At 36.5% G+C, this 13,929-nt stretch overlaps 1 protein-coding gene across 4 annotated transcripts in view; it reads left to right on the forward strand.

Annotated features, from left to right (window-relative positions):
- BTAF1 (B-TFIID TATA-box binding protein associated factor 1) overlaps positions 1 to 13,929 on the forward strand; it is a 106,621-nt gene that overhangs the window by 33,277 nt on the left and 59,415 nt on the right. For 3 of the 4 annotated variants that reach the window (XM_054436202.1, XM_063669984.1, XM_054436203.2), the window contains 7 exons: positions 493 to 561; positions 2,321 to 2,410; positions 3,035 to 3,130; positions 3,228 to 3,404; positions 5,769 to 5,909; positions 7,319 to 7,443; positions 9,847 to 9,967. In XM_054436202.1, coding sequence (XP_054292177.1) covers positions 493 to 561; positions 2,321 to 2,410; positions 3,035 to 3,130; positions 3,228 to 3,404; positions 5,769 to 5,909; positions 7,319 to 7,443; positions 9,847 to 9,967 — 819 coding nt within the window. Of the gene's footprint in view, positions 1 to 492; positions 562 to 2,320; positions 2,539 to 3,034; positions 3,131 to 3,227; positions 3,405 to 5,768; positions 5,910 to 7,318; positions 7,444 to 9,846; positions 9,968 to 13,929 lie in introns of those variants that run through there. The other variant, XM_054436204.1, reaches the window with a different exon arrangement.

Consider the following 13,929-nt stretch of genomic DNA (forward strand, 5'->3'; position numbering starts at 1 on the left):
TCCCAGCACTTTGGGAGGTCGAGGTGGGCATTATCACGAGGAGCTTGAGACCAGCCTGGCCAACATGGTGAAACCCTGTCTCTACTAAAGATATAAAAAATTAGCCAGACGTGGTGGCACGCACCTGTAATCCCAGCTACTTGGGAGGCTGAGGCAGGAGAATCGCTTGAACCCGGGAGGCAGAGGTTGCAGTGACTCGAGATTGCGCCATTGCACTCTAGCCTGGCCTACAGGGCGAGACTCTGTCTCAAAAAAAAAAAAAAATTGCTTATAAATCTTTTTCAAACTAATATATCATTTGAAAGTATTGAATAATCTGTCTATTGAGAGAAATTTTATTAGTAAAAATATATCTTAATTAGTTTAAAAAATTAAATTTTTAAAAGCCTGATTGCTACTACTAGACCTACAAATAAAATTTGTTGAGTTACTTAAATTGTTAGCATAAAATAGACCTTTTGAACTAGTAGTAATTCTGTTTTTCTTATTCAGACAAATGAATGGCCTTTGGAAAGCTTTTGTGAAGAACTTTGCAATGACCTTTTTAATCCCTCCTGGGAGGTAAGATTTTTTCATTACAGTTTCTCTCAGCTCTATTTTCTGTGCTAATGAAGGGAACAATGTCAAGAGCAGTATACTTTGTCAGAGTCCCTATTCTTCTCTGTTCGTCTCAGGACTCAGGGCACGTCATATCATTGACCTAAATAGAAAACTATAGATTGATTTTCACCTTTCATATCCTTCAGTCATATTCTTTAGTGAATTGTTTATTTCTTTTCGTTCTTTCAATTATAATCCAGAGGCTTGCATATCTCTCCCAAGCAGTAAAAAAAAATACTTCCTTTCCTTTGGAAGTGGACAATTTTGACTGATCAAGAGCAGTAGTTTCCAAGTCAGCTTTTTAGCCTCAGAAATCTTTAGAGAACATCTTGAACAGTTCCCAATGTGTAGAAGAGAAGAGTGAAGTTCCTCTGCTTGAAGTTGAGGATTGGTAGTTTTAAACCATTGTTTCTCCCTTCTGTTGGCCTCTGTGTAATTTAAAAAACATTTATTTAGAATACCTTTAAGTTGCCTTTCCTTGGTGTAATTCTATTTAAAGTTATTCAAGTCATAACTCATGGGGTCTTAAGAAGTGGGTACAGTGTCAATAGCTTGTTCTTTTCCTTTCCAGATGACACTGCAGAAAGTAGCCTCACCTTCTCAGAGAAAGGTGATTTATCCCCAGGGGTATAGTGATGCGTTAATCATAAGACATTTTATTTGTATTGTCTTCTTTTGGCACTCACTTATCATTGGTAGCTTTGGAGCTTAGGTTTTTTGCTTTTTGGTTTTTTTGAGATGGAGTCTTAATCTGTCTCCCAGGCTGGAGTGCAGTGGCACGATCTTGACTCTGCAACCTCCACCACCCAGGTTCAGGCGATTCTCCTGGCTTAGCCTCCTGAGTAGCTGGGATGTGCGCCACCACACCCGGCTACTTTTTATAATATTTTTATTAGAGATGGGGCTTCATCATGTTGGCCAGGCTGGTCTTGCTTGAACTCCTGAGCTCAAGTGATCTGCCCACCTGGGCCTTCCAAAGTGCTGGGATTACAGGTGTGAGCCACCGCGCCCAGCTTGGAGCTTAGTTTTGATGCACATATTTTGAAAATACACGTGTTAGGATTATAAAGAACACCTTGGGCTGGGCACGGTGGCTCACGCCTGTAATCCTAGCACTTTGGGAGGCTGAGGCAGACAAATTACTTCAGGTCGGGAGTTTGAGACCAGCCTGGCCAACATGGAGAAACCCCGTCTATACTAAAAATACAAAAACTAGCCGGGCATGGTGGCAGGTGCCTGAAATCCCAGCTACTTGCGGGGCTTGAGGCGGGAGAATCGCTTGAACCCGGGAGGCGGAGGTTGCGGTAAGCCAAGATTGCACCACTGCCCTCAAGCCTGGGCAACAGAGTGAGACTCCATCCCAAAAACAAACAAACAAAAAACACTATACGATACTTTCTTTCCTCTCTCTTGCTGTGGATAGTGCTGAAGGAAGGTAGAGGATAAGGGAGTGAAAGCAATGTGGATTTATATCTCAAAAGGATTTTAGAATAGCTGTTTTCTTGCTTGATTTTTAAAAAATTCCATATAACCAAAAGCAGTCTGAAATTTATATGTGTAATTCTTCTTAGATAATTGAAGAAAAATACATTCTTGTAAAGTTCCACTTAGTTTATTCTAATTTCTTAAAAATCCAGTATCTCTATTTCGTATAGAAGAAAAATCAAACTTCGTTTCTTAAACATTTAACCTCCGACATTTGCTTCTTGGTTCTTTTCAGGTTCGACATGGTGCAGGCACTGGACTTAGGGAAATTCTTAAAGCTCATGGGAAAAGTGGTGGTAAAATGGGTGACAGCACTTTAGAAGAGGTAAGTGTATTAATGCAACAATTATCACCAAGTATTAATAGTTGGCATCTTTTTCCAATGTAGGGAAGTAACGAGTATGTGCCATGAAGTAGGAATGAGAGGTAAATAAGAGGAAGAGATATGAAAAGGTAAATATCATACAATGGATTGAAAAGTAGAGTAAGATGAATAAGAGGCTAGTAGAGAGATCAGTGAGCAACATAATTGGTATTGCCTGGAGACACTGGTAATAGTATAAATAATAGATATGTGGCCGGTGTACTTGATATGAGAACAACCTTAAGTAATTAGTTTCTTAATTTCTCTTGGAGTGCAAGTAACATAATACAATCCATGAATTTTAAGAATTGTGATATAGTATATCTGAATTGAATTAATGATCAAAGGGGATATGGGATATGTTTAATATTAAAGACATTAATTGGGACTATTCTACTTTTTGGTTATTGTTCCTACAGCTAAAATCTGTCCCCATATTTTATTTTTGATTTTGGACCTAAGGTGTCCCCCAGGTCCCCAGTACAAAGTGTGATCTTTGTTTTAAAAAAAATTATGTTAAAAAAATATATGTGTGTGTGTGTATATGTATATATATATATATATATACACATTATATTTTAACAGATGATTCAGCAGCATCAAGAATGGTTGGAAGACTTGGTTATTAGACTCCTTTGTGTTTTTGCATTAGACAGATTTGGAGACTTTGTTTCTGATGAAGTAAGTATCATTTAAGGGAGGCTTTGCCCCATCAAATTTCAAATTCTACAAAATATGTTTTTTGCAAATATGAGTTTTCTTCTTTTTTCATCTGTAGGTTGTGGCACCAGTTCGTGAAACTTGTGCTCAAACATTAGGTGTGGTTTTAAAACACATGAACGAAACAGGAGTTCATAAGACTGTGGATGTGCTGCTAAAATTACTTACACAAGAACAATGGGAAGTTAGACATGGTGGTCTGCTGGGAATAAAATATGCTTTGGCAGTCCGTCAGGTAAATATTTCACGTTTTGAAGCTTATGTGGGAGAGTTTTTTCCCCTTACGGTTTATTTTCACTAATTAGACAAAATGGCCTTAGATTCTTACTGTTACAGAGAAGCCAGTTTTCCAAGATTTGCCTTCTTGAGACAGTGTCATAGAGATAGGTGGCGCTCATAAGAATTTGAGTATAAATCAAAAGATGGTTAGTTACATTGTTTGCTCTTTAAGTTCAAAGATTATTTTTCCTTTTTAATCCATTGCTACAGTTAATTCAGTGCTCTTCATGATTTGGTTTTACTGTTTTAACTCATTTAAATATTGAATACATGCTCTGAGGGCTATACGACATGGTGCCAAGTTATGCAGTATACGTTCAGGAGTAGACATCAAAGTGTAAAGCAGACAATCTGTATGGTCATGTACTTTTTACATTAAATTGTCAGTTTTTTTTTTTTTTTTATCCTTTATGACAAAGCTTAGAAGAAGAAAATGCATGTAGTCTTATTTTCATATAGGGAAATAAGTTCTGAAAAATGAGCTGCCTTGCTGATGGTCACAAAACTAGTTAAGGTTAGTACTAGAACTAGAAACTAAATGGCATGTCTTATAGAACAGTGTTTAGTGTAATGTTATACATCATCTAGGATGAAAATACCTGCATATGCACATAGTCCCCTACTTAGGAACATTTATGTTCCCTTAGTGGGTTATTAAAAACTCTGATATATTCTGGCTAGGAATTTGGTTCTTAGATTGGCCCACAAAAGCCTATTTCATATATAAATATATCTAAAGTCCTTTACTAAACTAATAAGTGCTGTGTAATCTATATATACACATAATATTTTTGTGGAAAAATTGATTCTGATTTCCAATATGAGATGCCAGTAAAACATCTCTTTTCTCCTTCTCCCTGCTTCTCCACCATAGATCCAGTGACAGACTTAGGGACTTCCACAAATAGTTGTCTTGACTCTGAACATAATGGGTCAGCAAAGAGTGAGTGTTGACAAAAAAGAAGAGACGTGGAAGTAAAGGAGAGATTATGAATGAGGAGCTAGAGAGAGACCAGGACCTTTTCTTAACAGTTTAATTTCCCTTGATACTTTCCAGTTGGGATCAGCATTGTCAGGGTGTTAGGCATTGGCCTATATAGGCATTTCACTATCCATTATGGCTACTTAATGCTTTGTGCCAGCTTTTCTTCTCTTCCCATGCTCACTGTATGACAGATTGGAACCTCCCTGTCTCAAAAGGCAAGCTCAAAGGCCTTTTGAAGTTTTCTAAGATTGTCTTTTTTTTTCCTTTCTTTAACTGCCAATAACAAAGCATTCGTGATTCTGCTGAGAGACCTGAACTCTCTGTCCAACTGTTTTCTGCCTCTGCTCCCTTCCTTGCTTTTCCTGCCCCTTTTAGTTCTCTTCTCCCCTTGGCAGCCACCCTCTTTCCCCCATAAACAAAACCTTTTTTTCTGTGTTCTGCACTCTAGCCTCTGTAGATAACAGTAGACTTATATGGAAATGGAAAGCACCCTATTGGTTTTTGAAATGTTATCCCTATTTCATAGTGAGACCAGTTCTCAGTGAGATTCCTAGTATATGATCACAGGAATAACGTCTGGGGGCTGGTCTGTTGGGGGAAATGAAAAGACATTAAATTGGAATAATGAGAAGCGGGAAGGTATGGCTTTTCTTTCACTCTTCTCATTCTCCTTTTGGTTGTCGGTGGCATTGAATGAGATATGGAGGCTAGGATTCTGGCAGAGGGGTTTGTGTGTGTGTGTATTCACACAGAGAATTCATAGTCTTACGTATAAAACATGTTTTGATGTTTTATGTCTCATTGGATAAAGTACTTGATGCCCTTGTCTTTTTCGAATGGGATTACTTAGGCTTCTATTGATGTTACATTTTTGTTTATGTGATTGTTTTTTTGGTAGGTACAGTCATAATGATGTTTCAGTCAATGATGGGCCACATACATGATGGTGGTTCCATAAGATTATAATACTGTACTTTAATTATACCTTTTCTGTATTTAAATATACCAATATTTATCATTTTGTTAGTAGCTGCCTACGGTATTCAGTTCAGTAACATGCTGTGCAGGTTTGTAGCCTAAAAGCAATAGGCTGTGTCACACACATAGTTAGGTGTGGTATAGGCTATACTGTTTAGGTTTGTGTAAGTACACTCTATAATGTTCACAGAATGACAGAATTGCCTGATGTATTTCTCAGAATGTATCCATTGTTAAGCAGTGAATGACTGTAAATATTGGAATTTAGCTGTCATGTGGCAAATTTAAATTTTAAAATGTTTAAGCACAGTAACTGTAGAATAGAAAATTAATTTATTTTCATGTACTGTTTTACAGGATGTAATTAATACTTTATTGCCTAAAGTTTTAACTAGAATAATTGAAGGACTCCAGGATCTTGATGATGATGTCAGAGCTGTTGCTGCAGCATCATTAGTGCCTGTAGTAGAAAGCCTTGTCTATCTTCAGACACAAAAGGTAAATTAAATATTTTTACAGTTTCTTACTATGGAGCTTGTTTTCATTTGGGATATGGAGTATTAGAAAATACATTGAGTACATTTTTCTCCTTCATCTTCAATTTTTTTTTTTTTTAACAACAGCCCTCTGATGCATGCAATCTTGATTATATATTGTACTTTGGAAGAGTGAATTGGATCCATTTGTCTGCTTTCCCTTCATGTACATAATATATAGGGAACTTCCTTGAGAAGAATGCAGCCATTTCTTCCTTATTTTACTCCTGGTTTTTAGATATATTGGATTTTTGTTTGTTTTGATTTTAGTTTTTGGATTTTTAAAAAAAATCTAGTCTCCCCTCCCCTCCCTGTCTCTCCTCTCCTCTCCTCTCATTATTAATTACTAATTGTTAATTAGTATTAATTATTAACTAATAAGTGCTGTGTAATCTATATATACACATAACATTTTCTTTCTTTTCTTGGATCTCACTCTGTCACCCGGGCCGGAGTGCAGTGGATGACATGTAGCCTCACTCTCCTGGGCTCAAGCAGTCCTTCCTGCCTCAGCCTCCCAAGTAGCTGGGACTACAGACACACGCCACTGTGCCTGGCTGATTTTTTAAAAGGCGTGGTGGCAGGCGCCTGTAGTCCCAGCTACTCGGGGGGGCTGAGGCAGGAGAATGGCGTGAATCCGGGAGGCGGAGCTTGCAGTGAGCCGAGATCGCACCACTGCACTCCAGCCTGGATGACAGAGCGAGACTCCGTCTCAAAAAAAAAAAAAAAAAAAATATTTTTTGTAATGATGAGGGAGTCCCCCTATGTTGCCCAGGCTGGTCTCAAACTTCTAAGTTCAAGAAATCTTCCCAGTCTTGGCCTTCCAGAGTGCTGGGATTACAGATGTGACCCATCACACCCACCCCTCTAGTCTCATTTTTTGAAATGACTTTTTTAAAGATCTGGCTGACTTTCCACCTTATCAAAATCAGAACACAAAGTTAGAAGTACAGTAGGCAGTATTTTAAGAGCTTAAAAACTAAATTTTTTTTTATGATGATTGGTACCATTTTAAATGCAGTAAAATTACATAGAAGAACATGTCTTGTGTCTCAATGCTCTGTTGTTTTCACAGTTAAGTTTTTTACATAAAATAGTTGTGGCTCTTTTATTTTCTGAATTCTACCCATTATGAGTCTGGTCAGGCAGGGAAGTATCAAAGTAGAGTTGAATGGCATTAAAAAGAAGGAATAGAGAATTGTTAAAGGCAAATAGTGTGACCTCCTTAACTTTACTCAAAACTGACACTGTCCAAAGTCATTGGAATTGCGTGTGTTGTTGAATCAGTAGTGACCCCTGGGATACAATTTGGCAGGGTTTGTGAGTATTTTGTGCAAAATTGATAACTTTTCTTGAAAACTGGTCTTACAGGTACCCTTCATTATAAATACATTATGGGATGCTCTTCTGGAATTAGATGATCTAACAGCTTCAACAAATAGTATTATGACTCTCCTTTCATCCTTGTTAACTTATCCTCAGGTCCAACAATGCAGGTAATTATTTCTAATTAGTGGAATAAAGTAAAAAGTCTTTACATACCTTTCGAGATAATTCAGCCTAAACATACAATATTTTAGTACCTTTAAGAATAGTATTTAAGCTGGAGATGCCAAAGACTACCGTTTTCAGAAGGCCTTGTCTTTTTTACTGTAGCCATTTGGGCAACAGCTTACAAAGATCATTTTTTTTACCCTTGAAATATTTCAGTTATATAATTCATCATCTTGTTCGTCTTATAATTGTTTACTTAGAAATATAATCATTGAATAGTATTTCCAGTTCTAGCCCTAGAATGTAGAATTTTAGCTTTATTTAGTAACATTTAGTTATTTTCTAAAACTTGCCCCTCTGTGAACTTTTTTTTTGTAATGTTCATTTCTTCAACTCTTGTTCTTGATTTCAGTAATTACTTATCAGGAAGGGATTACATAATAATGTAATATAATGTCCAAAGGCAGAGATCAAGTGAAGCCAAAAACATACATCAAAAATTTAGTGTCACCAATTTTCCTGTCCTGATACATGAATCTCGGCTCAGCTAATTAACATATTCCCTACCTTTTAGACTGGCCCTTGAATATTGTTAGAGATAAGTGTCCTTAGAGATAGAGAATAGTGTCCTTAGAGACAGAGAAGAAAAAATTATTATGCAACTTTAAAAAATTCACAGATGAGAAAATTACTCTTCTTGTCCTAGTGAGGGCGTTCAGTGAATGTTCATATAATTATGCTTATATGTGGTTTCTGGCTCTATGAGTATTTCCCATGAAACCCATAGATGTATAAAAAAAAGTAGAAAATATTTCAAATAATACTGACCTACTGGAAGTACTTTAATGCTAAGTTTAGATTAGTTGGATAGCCCATAAGTAGGAATAGCAAAATAAGTGCCTATAAAAGCAAAAGAAGAGAAAAACTGAAGTGGTAGTACATTTATGGGGTTTCCTAATTTTTGATGTTTCTATTACTAATGAAAGCTGTACAAACTAAATGAGTTAATCTGTGTGAAAACCCTCTTTAAGCTGCAAGATGAAGGGGTTTTTTAATTACTGTAAATGAAGGATTGGTAATCTTTTTCTGCAAAGGCCCAAATAGTGAGTATTTTTGTTTTGTGAGCCAGTCTGTCTGTCAAAACTACTAAGCTGTCACTGTAGTGTGAAAACAGCTGTACATAGGTAATACATAAGAGAATGAACGTGCCTGTGTACACATAAAACTTTTACTTAAAAAAAAATGGGTGGAATGGATTTGACCTATGGGCCTTAGTGGATGGTGTCAGAAAAACTGGATAATATAAGAAAGAATATAGTGAAAATTCTATTAATTCAATGTGAAATAGTGTAGTTTTCCATCTTTTTTGTTTCAAATTTGCTTCATATATTGTGATACTTGGCAGATACTTTCTTCTAGTTTATGTAAGAAGAAATGTAGCATGTTATTTGGAGCATGAACAGTTAGACACTTAACAAGACTTTGTTATAATGCTTTTATGTATTTTGTGTCTTTTTTATGTCTGTGTGTACCTGTGTTTAAGTTAGAATTTTATAAATAAATTTGCTAAATATGAAAATAAATACAAGAAGGTAGTGTTCATACAAACCTGCAAGTAATGAAAATAGTGTTAAAAGATAGGCCTCCTGGGAGGAACCACAAAAGACCAAATACAGTGGCATATTATTTTTTGCTCATGTCTTTTTCTATGGAGCCATATATTTCAGATGCTGCTTATGAATTATTTCCTAGTTCCAGGTAACTTTTACAAATGACTTACGAATGTGACAGGAATCCTATGGCCCAAGTTAGTCTAGACTTGGCTTTGTTTGCTTCCCCATTTAAAACTTAATCTATGAGAAGGAAGAAATTTGAGTTTTCCTAACTTAGTAATGCTACACCAGGATAATAAATGTCAAAGTTGCTACCATGCCACTACTTGCTCATTTGATACGTGACAGAGATGGCCCCAAAGGGAGATGGAAATTATGTGTATCTACCCATTGGGGTTAGCCATGGGGAAGAAGTAAGGATTAGCAATCCTGATCATGTAGGCTGACTACCAGCTAGGATACATGTCCCATTTTCCTAAGAACAATTATATTGGAAAGTCCTAACTTGATAAAGGTGACTCATAGCATTAGTGCCATAGAAGAACCTGATGTTAGTGTTTCTACCTTTCTTTTTGATTGCATTTGCTCTGGCTCTTCTGTTGCTATGATGACAGTTGTGAATGACAGTGTTACATGAACGTTCATATGAAAACTGTACTATCTTTTAAGAATTTATTCATCAAAAAAGTCACATGATGTCAGCATCACTAGATCCCATGAGAATATTTAGATAATGTATCTACAGAGTTTCAACTTAGAATAAGTAAGATTAATTTGTGTCTTCTTTATTAGTATTCAGCAGTCACTGACAGTTTTAGTTCCACGTGTCTGGCCTTTTTTGCATCACACTATATCATCAGTTCGAAGAGCAGCATTGGAAACTCTGTTTACGTTATTATCAACACAGGACCAGGTAAGAACTGATAACTGTAGCAGTCTTGAAACTTATATAAATTAATTTTATAAAATAAACCTGGTCTTTAGTTTGCCCTTGCTGTATATCCAAAGATCAGGACAATGTTGGGCCTAGTGGTATGGTAACCATGTAGATGAATATAATCACTGTAAGAGCAGAAATATTTTAATATTTTGTTCTAGGTTGTATTCTCAGCACTTGAAATCATGCTTAACACATAGGAAGTCCTCAGTAAATGTTTGTTGAATAAATGATTGATTGAATAGTCTCTTCCTGTCAGAGACCTGTTACATAGTCTTTGCATGCTCTTTGTCTGTATGGCTGACAGTTGGGTGGCTGGCAGAACCCATGGCCCAGGTTAGAAGGCTACATTTGAAGGTCTAGAGTATAACTCTTAAAGACTTACCAAGGAATTACCAGGCTCTTGCCTTTATTTAAAGATTTTTCAATCTTAAGAGCATGCTATTTTCAAGGATAGTATACTTCAGGAGTCACGTTGAAATGTCTACAGAGATCATTCAGATAATATCAGTGTGTAAATGGAGCCTGTGGTGAGCTTAGGAGTCCTTGCCCTGTTTATAAAAGGCTTCACATTCCCATTTTTAAAATAACCTTATAGGTCAAACAAAATACCTAGATTTAGGGGACTGTCAATAAGAAATTCAGTTTTCTAGCGTGCTGTTAATAGGTACTACAGTTTGGGCCAATCATTTTTTTAAAATAATGACTAAGTAGTGAATAAGTGCCTCTTTTGTGTTCACTAACCGTGGATTCTCATGTAAATTAGGAACATTTTGTGTAGACTTGCTTTAATGTGTAGCATGATGCTCTGTTGAACTTCTGTAAATAAACATCTGTGAATTTTGTTTTGCATTATCGTTTTGATTTTGTCTAATCCAAATCTCAGAACAACTGTTAGGTCTGTTTTACAGTTCTCAGTTGATCAAGCATGGGCTGATATGACAGCTGGCATGGGTTGTTCTTAATTTTCATTTCATTTTTGCTTTATTTTTATGATTTTTGCCTAAATGTTTGTGAATTCTTAAATTCATTTTATGTAGACCCTTTGAAGTTACCAAATTTTTTCTCTTCATATGGTTCTTTTTATATATATGGACTTTATTTTTAATAGCAGTTTTAGATTTACAGAAAAAATGAAGGAAAAGTACAGAAAGTTCCTGTATACCCTTTTATCCCTCCTACTACCCATACATAGTTCCCCTTATTGTTAACATCTTGCATTAGTGTGGTACATTTATTAAAACTGATGAGCCAACATTGATACATTATAGTCCACCCTTTACAGTAGGGTTCGTTCACTCTTCTGTACATTTTGTACATATTGTATATTTACAAATGTACAATAATGATATGTACCCAGCATTACAGTATCATACAGAGTAGTTTAACTATCCCCAAAATCCCCTGTGTTCCACCTATTCATCCTTCCTTCCCTGTCCCTGAACCCTTAGCAGCCACTGATCTTTCTTACTGTCTGCTTAATTTTGTCTTTTCCAAAATATCACATAGTGGAATCATATAGTATGCTGCCTTTTCAAATTGGCTTCTTTCACTTAGCAATATGAAACTAAGGTTTCTCCATGTCTTTTCATGTCATGGTAGCCCATTTCTTTTTATCACAGAATGATGCTCCATTGTCTGTACCAGTTTATTCATTTGCCTTCTAAGGACATCTTCATTGCTTCCAGTTTTTGGCAATTATGAATAAAATTGTTACAAACATTCATGTGCAGGTTCTTATGTGGGCATTAAGTTTTCAACTCACTTGAGTAAATACCAAGGAGCGTATCTGCTAAATTGTATGGTAAGGGTATGTTGACTTGTGTAAGAAACTGCCAACTGTCTTCCAAGTGGCTGTACCATTTTGTGTTTCTACCAGCAGTGAGTGAGGGTTCCTGTTGCTTCATATTCTGGCCAGCATTTTTTGTCAGTGTTTTGGGTTTTAGCCATTCTTATAAGTGTGTAGTAGTATTTCATTGTTGTTTTAATTTGCAGTTTCCTAGTGACACATGATGTTAAGCATCTTTTCATATGTTTATTCGCCATCTATCTCTCATCTTTGGTGAGGTGTCTGTTCAGCTTTTGCCTATTTTTATTTATTTTTATTTTATTTTATTTTTGAGAAAAGGTCTCACACTGTTGTGTGGGCGTTATCGTAGCTTACTGCAACCCTGAACTCGTGGGCTCAAGTGATCTTCCCCTTTCAGCCTCCCGAGTAGCTGAGACTACAGGCATGCACCACCATGCCTGGCTAATTAAAAAAAAAAAATTTTTTTTTTTTTTTTTTTGGTTAGAGATGAGGTCTTGCTAGGTTACCCAAGCTGGTCTTTTGCCTATTTTAATATTAGGTTGTTTTCTTATTGTTGAATTTTAAGAGTTCTTTGTATATTTTAGATACAGTTTCATATTGTTTTTTAAAGCCCTTTTATTCCTTATTAGGTGATCAAGCCACCTGCAGGCTATTTTTAACTTGTGACTTTATTATTAGTAATACCAACTTTACATTACTAGAAAATAAGGTATTCTGTATAAATGAAATTTTCAAATAACTGAAATATACTTTTTTTGCCACAAAAAAATAGTTAACTATTAAAATGACTGCCACAGTAGATCATCATTTTAAAGTATATTAAACATAAGCTAACTTTTTTTTGGTGAATCAGTCACCAATATTATTTGTTGGTTATTAGTTTTTATACTGTTTATTATAGCATACTGTGGGAATATTGAGATACATGAGTCACTGTTTGCAGTAATTGAACTGTTCTTTTTCAGTTGCTTTTGCCTAATTTTTATCTCCTCTCTGCTGTCAATTGTGATTTCTCACTTTTGTTAGTCTTGTAATACCTCCTCCCTTGTTCTAAAATTTTTGCTATAAATAAGATCCCAAGATTGTTATAAATCCCCGTCGGGCCCAGTGCGGTGGCTCAGGCCTGTGATCCCAGCACTTCGGGAGGCCAAGGCGGGTGGATCACTTTAGACCAGGAGTTCCAGACCAACTTGGGCAACATGGTGAAACCCTGTCTCTACTAAAAATACCAAAATTAGCTGGGCGTGGTGGTGTCTGCCTGTAATCATAGCTACTCGAGAGGCTGAGGCATGAGAATCGCTTGAACCTGGGAGGCAGAGGCTGCAGTGAGCCGAGATTGCACTACTGCCAAGCCTGGATAACAGAGCGAGACCCTGTCTCAGAAAAAAAAAAAAAAAAAAAAAAATTCGCCTTCCAATTTTTAGTCCCTCAATGATTATGGATATTGGCTTTTAAAATTTCCTCATTGTGAAAACATCTCTGTGTTCTTTGATGTTGATTTTCTTGTCCAGGGAAAATTTTTTTTTTTTTTTTTTTGCCTTTTGAATTTGCCCTTGCTGGCTCATAAATGAAGGCTTTGGTACTAGCCTTCATTTCTTTATCATTTAATGATGACTCTTTATCATTTCCTATACCAGAATGCCATTGTCTTTGTATGTAATTTGTGGCATGTCAGCCACCTCTTAAGCATGAGCCCTCAATGTTTGTTAAGTAAATTAGTGTGAGATTCTGTGCTGGGTTCTCTGGGAAATAAAAGAAATCCTGTGTATTAGCCTTTTTTCACACTCCTGATAAAGACATACCCGAGACTGGGCAATTTACAAAAGAAAGAGGTTTAATTGGACTTAGTTCCACATGGTTGGGGAAGCCTCACAATCATGGTGGAAGGCAAGGAGGAGCAAGTCACGTCCATATGGATGGCAGCAGGCAAAGAGAGAGCTTGTGCAGGGAAACTCCTGTTTTTAAAATTGTCAGATCTTGTAAGAATTATTCGCTATCATGAGAACAGCACAGGAAAGACCCACCCCGTGATTCACTTATCTTCCACTGGGTCCCTGTAACAACACATGGGAATTATGGGAGCTACAAGATGAGATTTGGATGGGGACACAGAGCCAAACTGTATCAT

Source organism: Pongo pygmaeus, chromosome 8 (assembly GCF_028885625.2).
Source record: "Pongo pygmaeus isolate AG05252 chromosome 8, NHGRI_mPonPyg2-v2.0_pri, whole genome shotgun sequence".
In the NCBI taxonomy this organism is placed as follows: domain Eukaryota; kingdom Metazoa; phylum Chordata; class Mammalia; order Primates; family Hominidae; genus Pongo; species Pongo pygmaeus.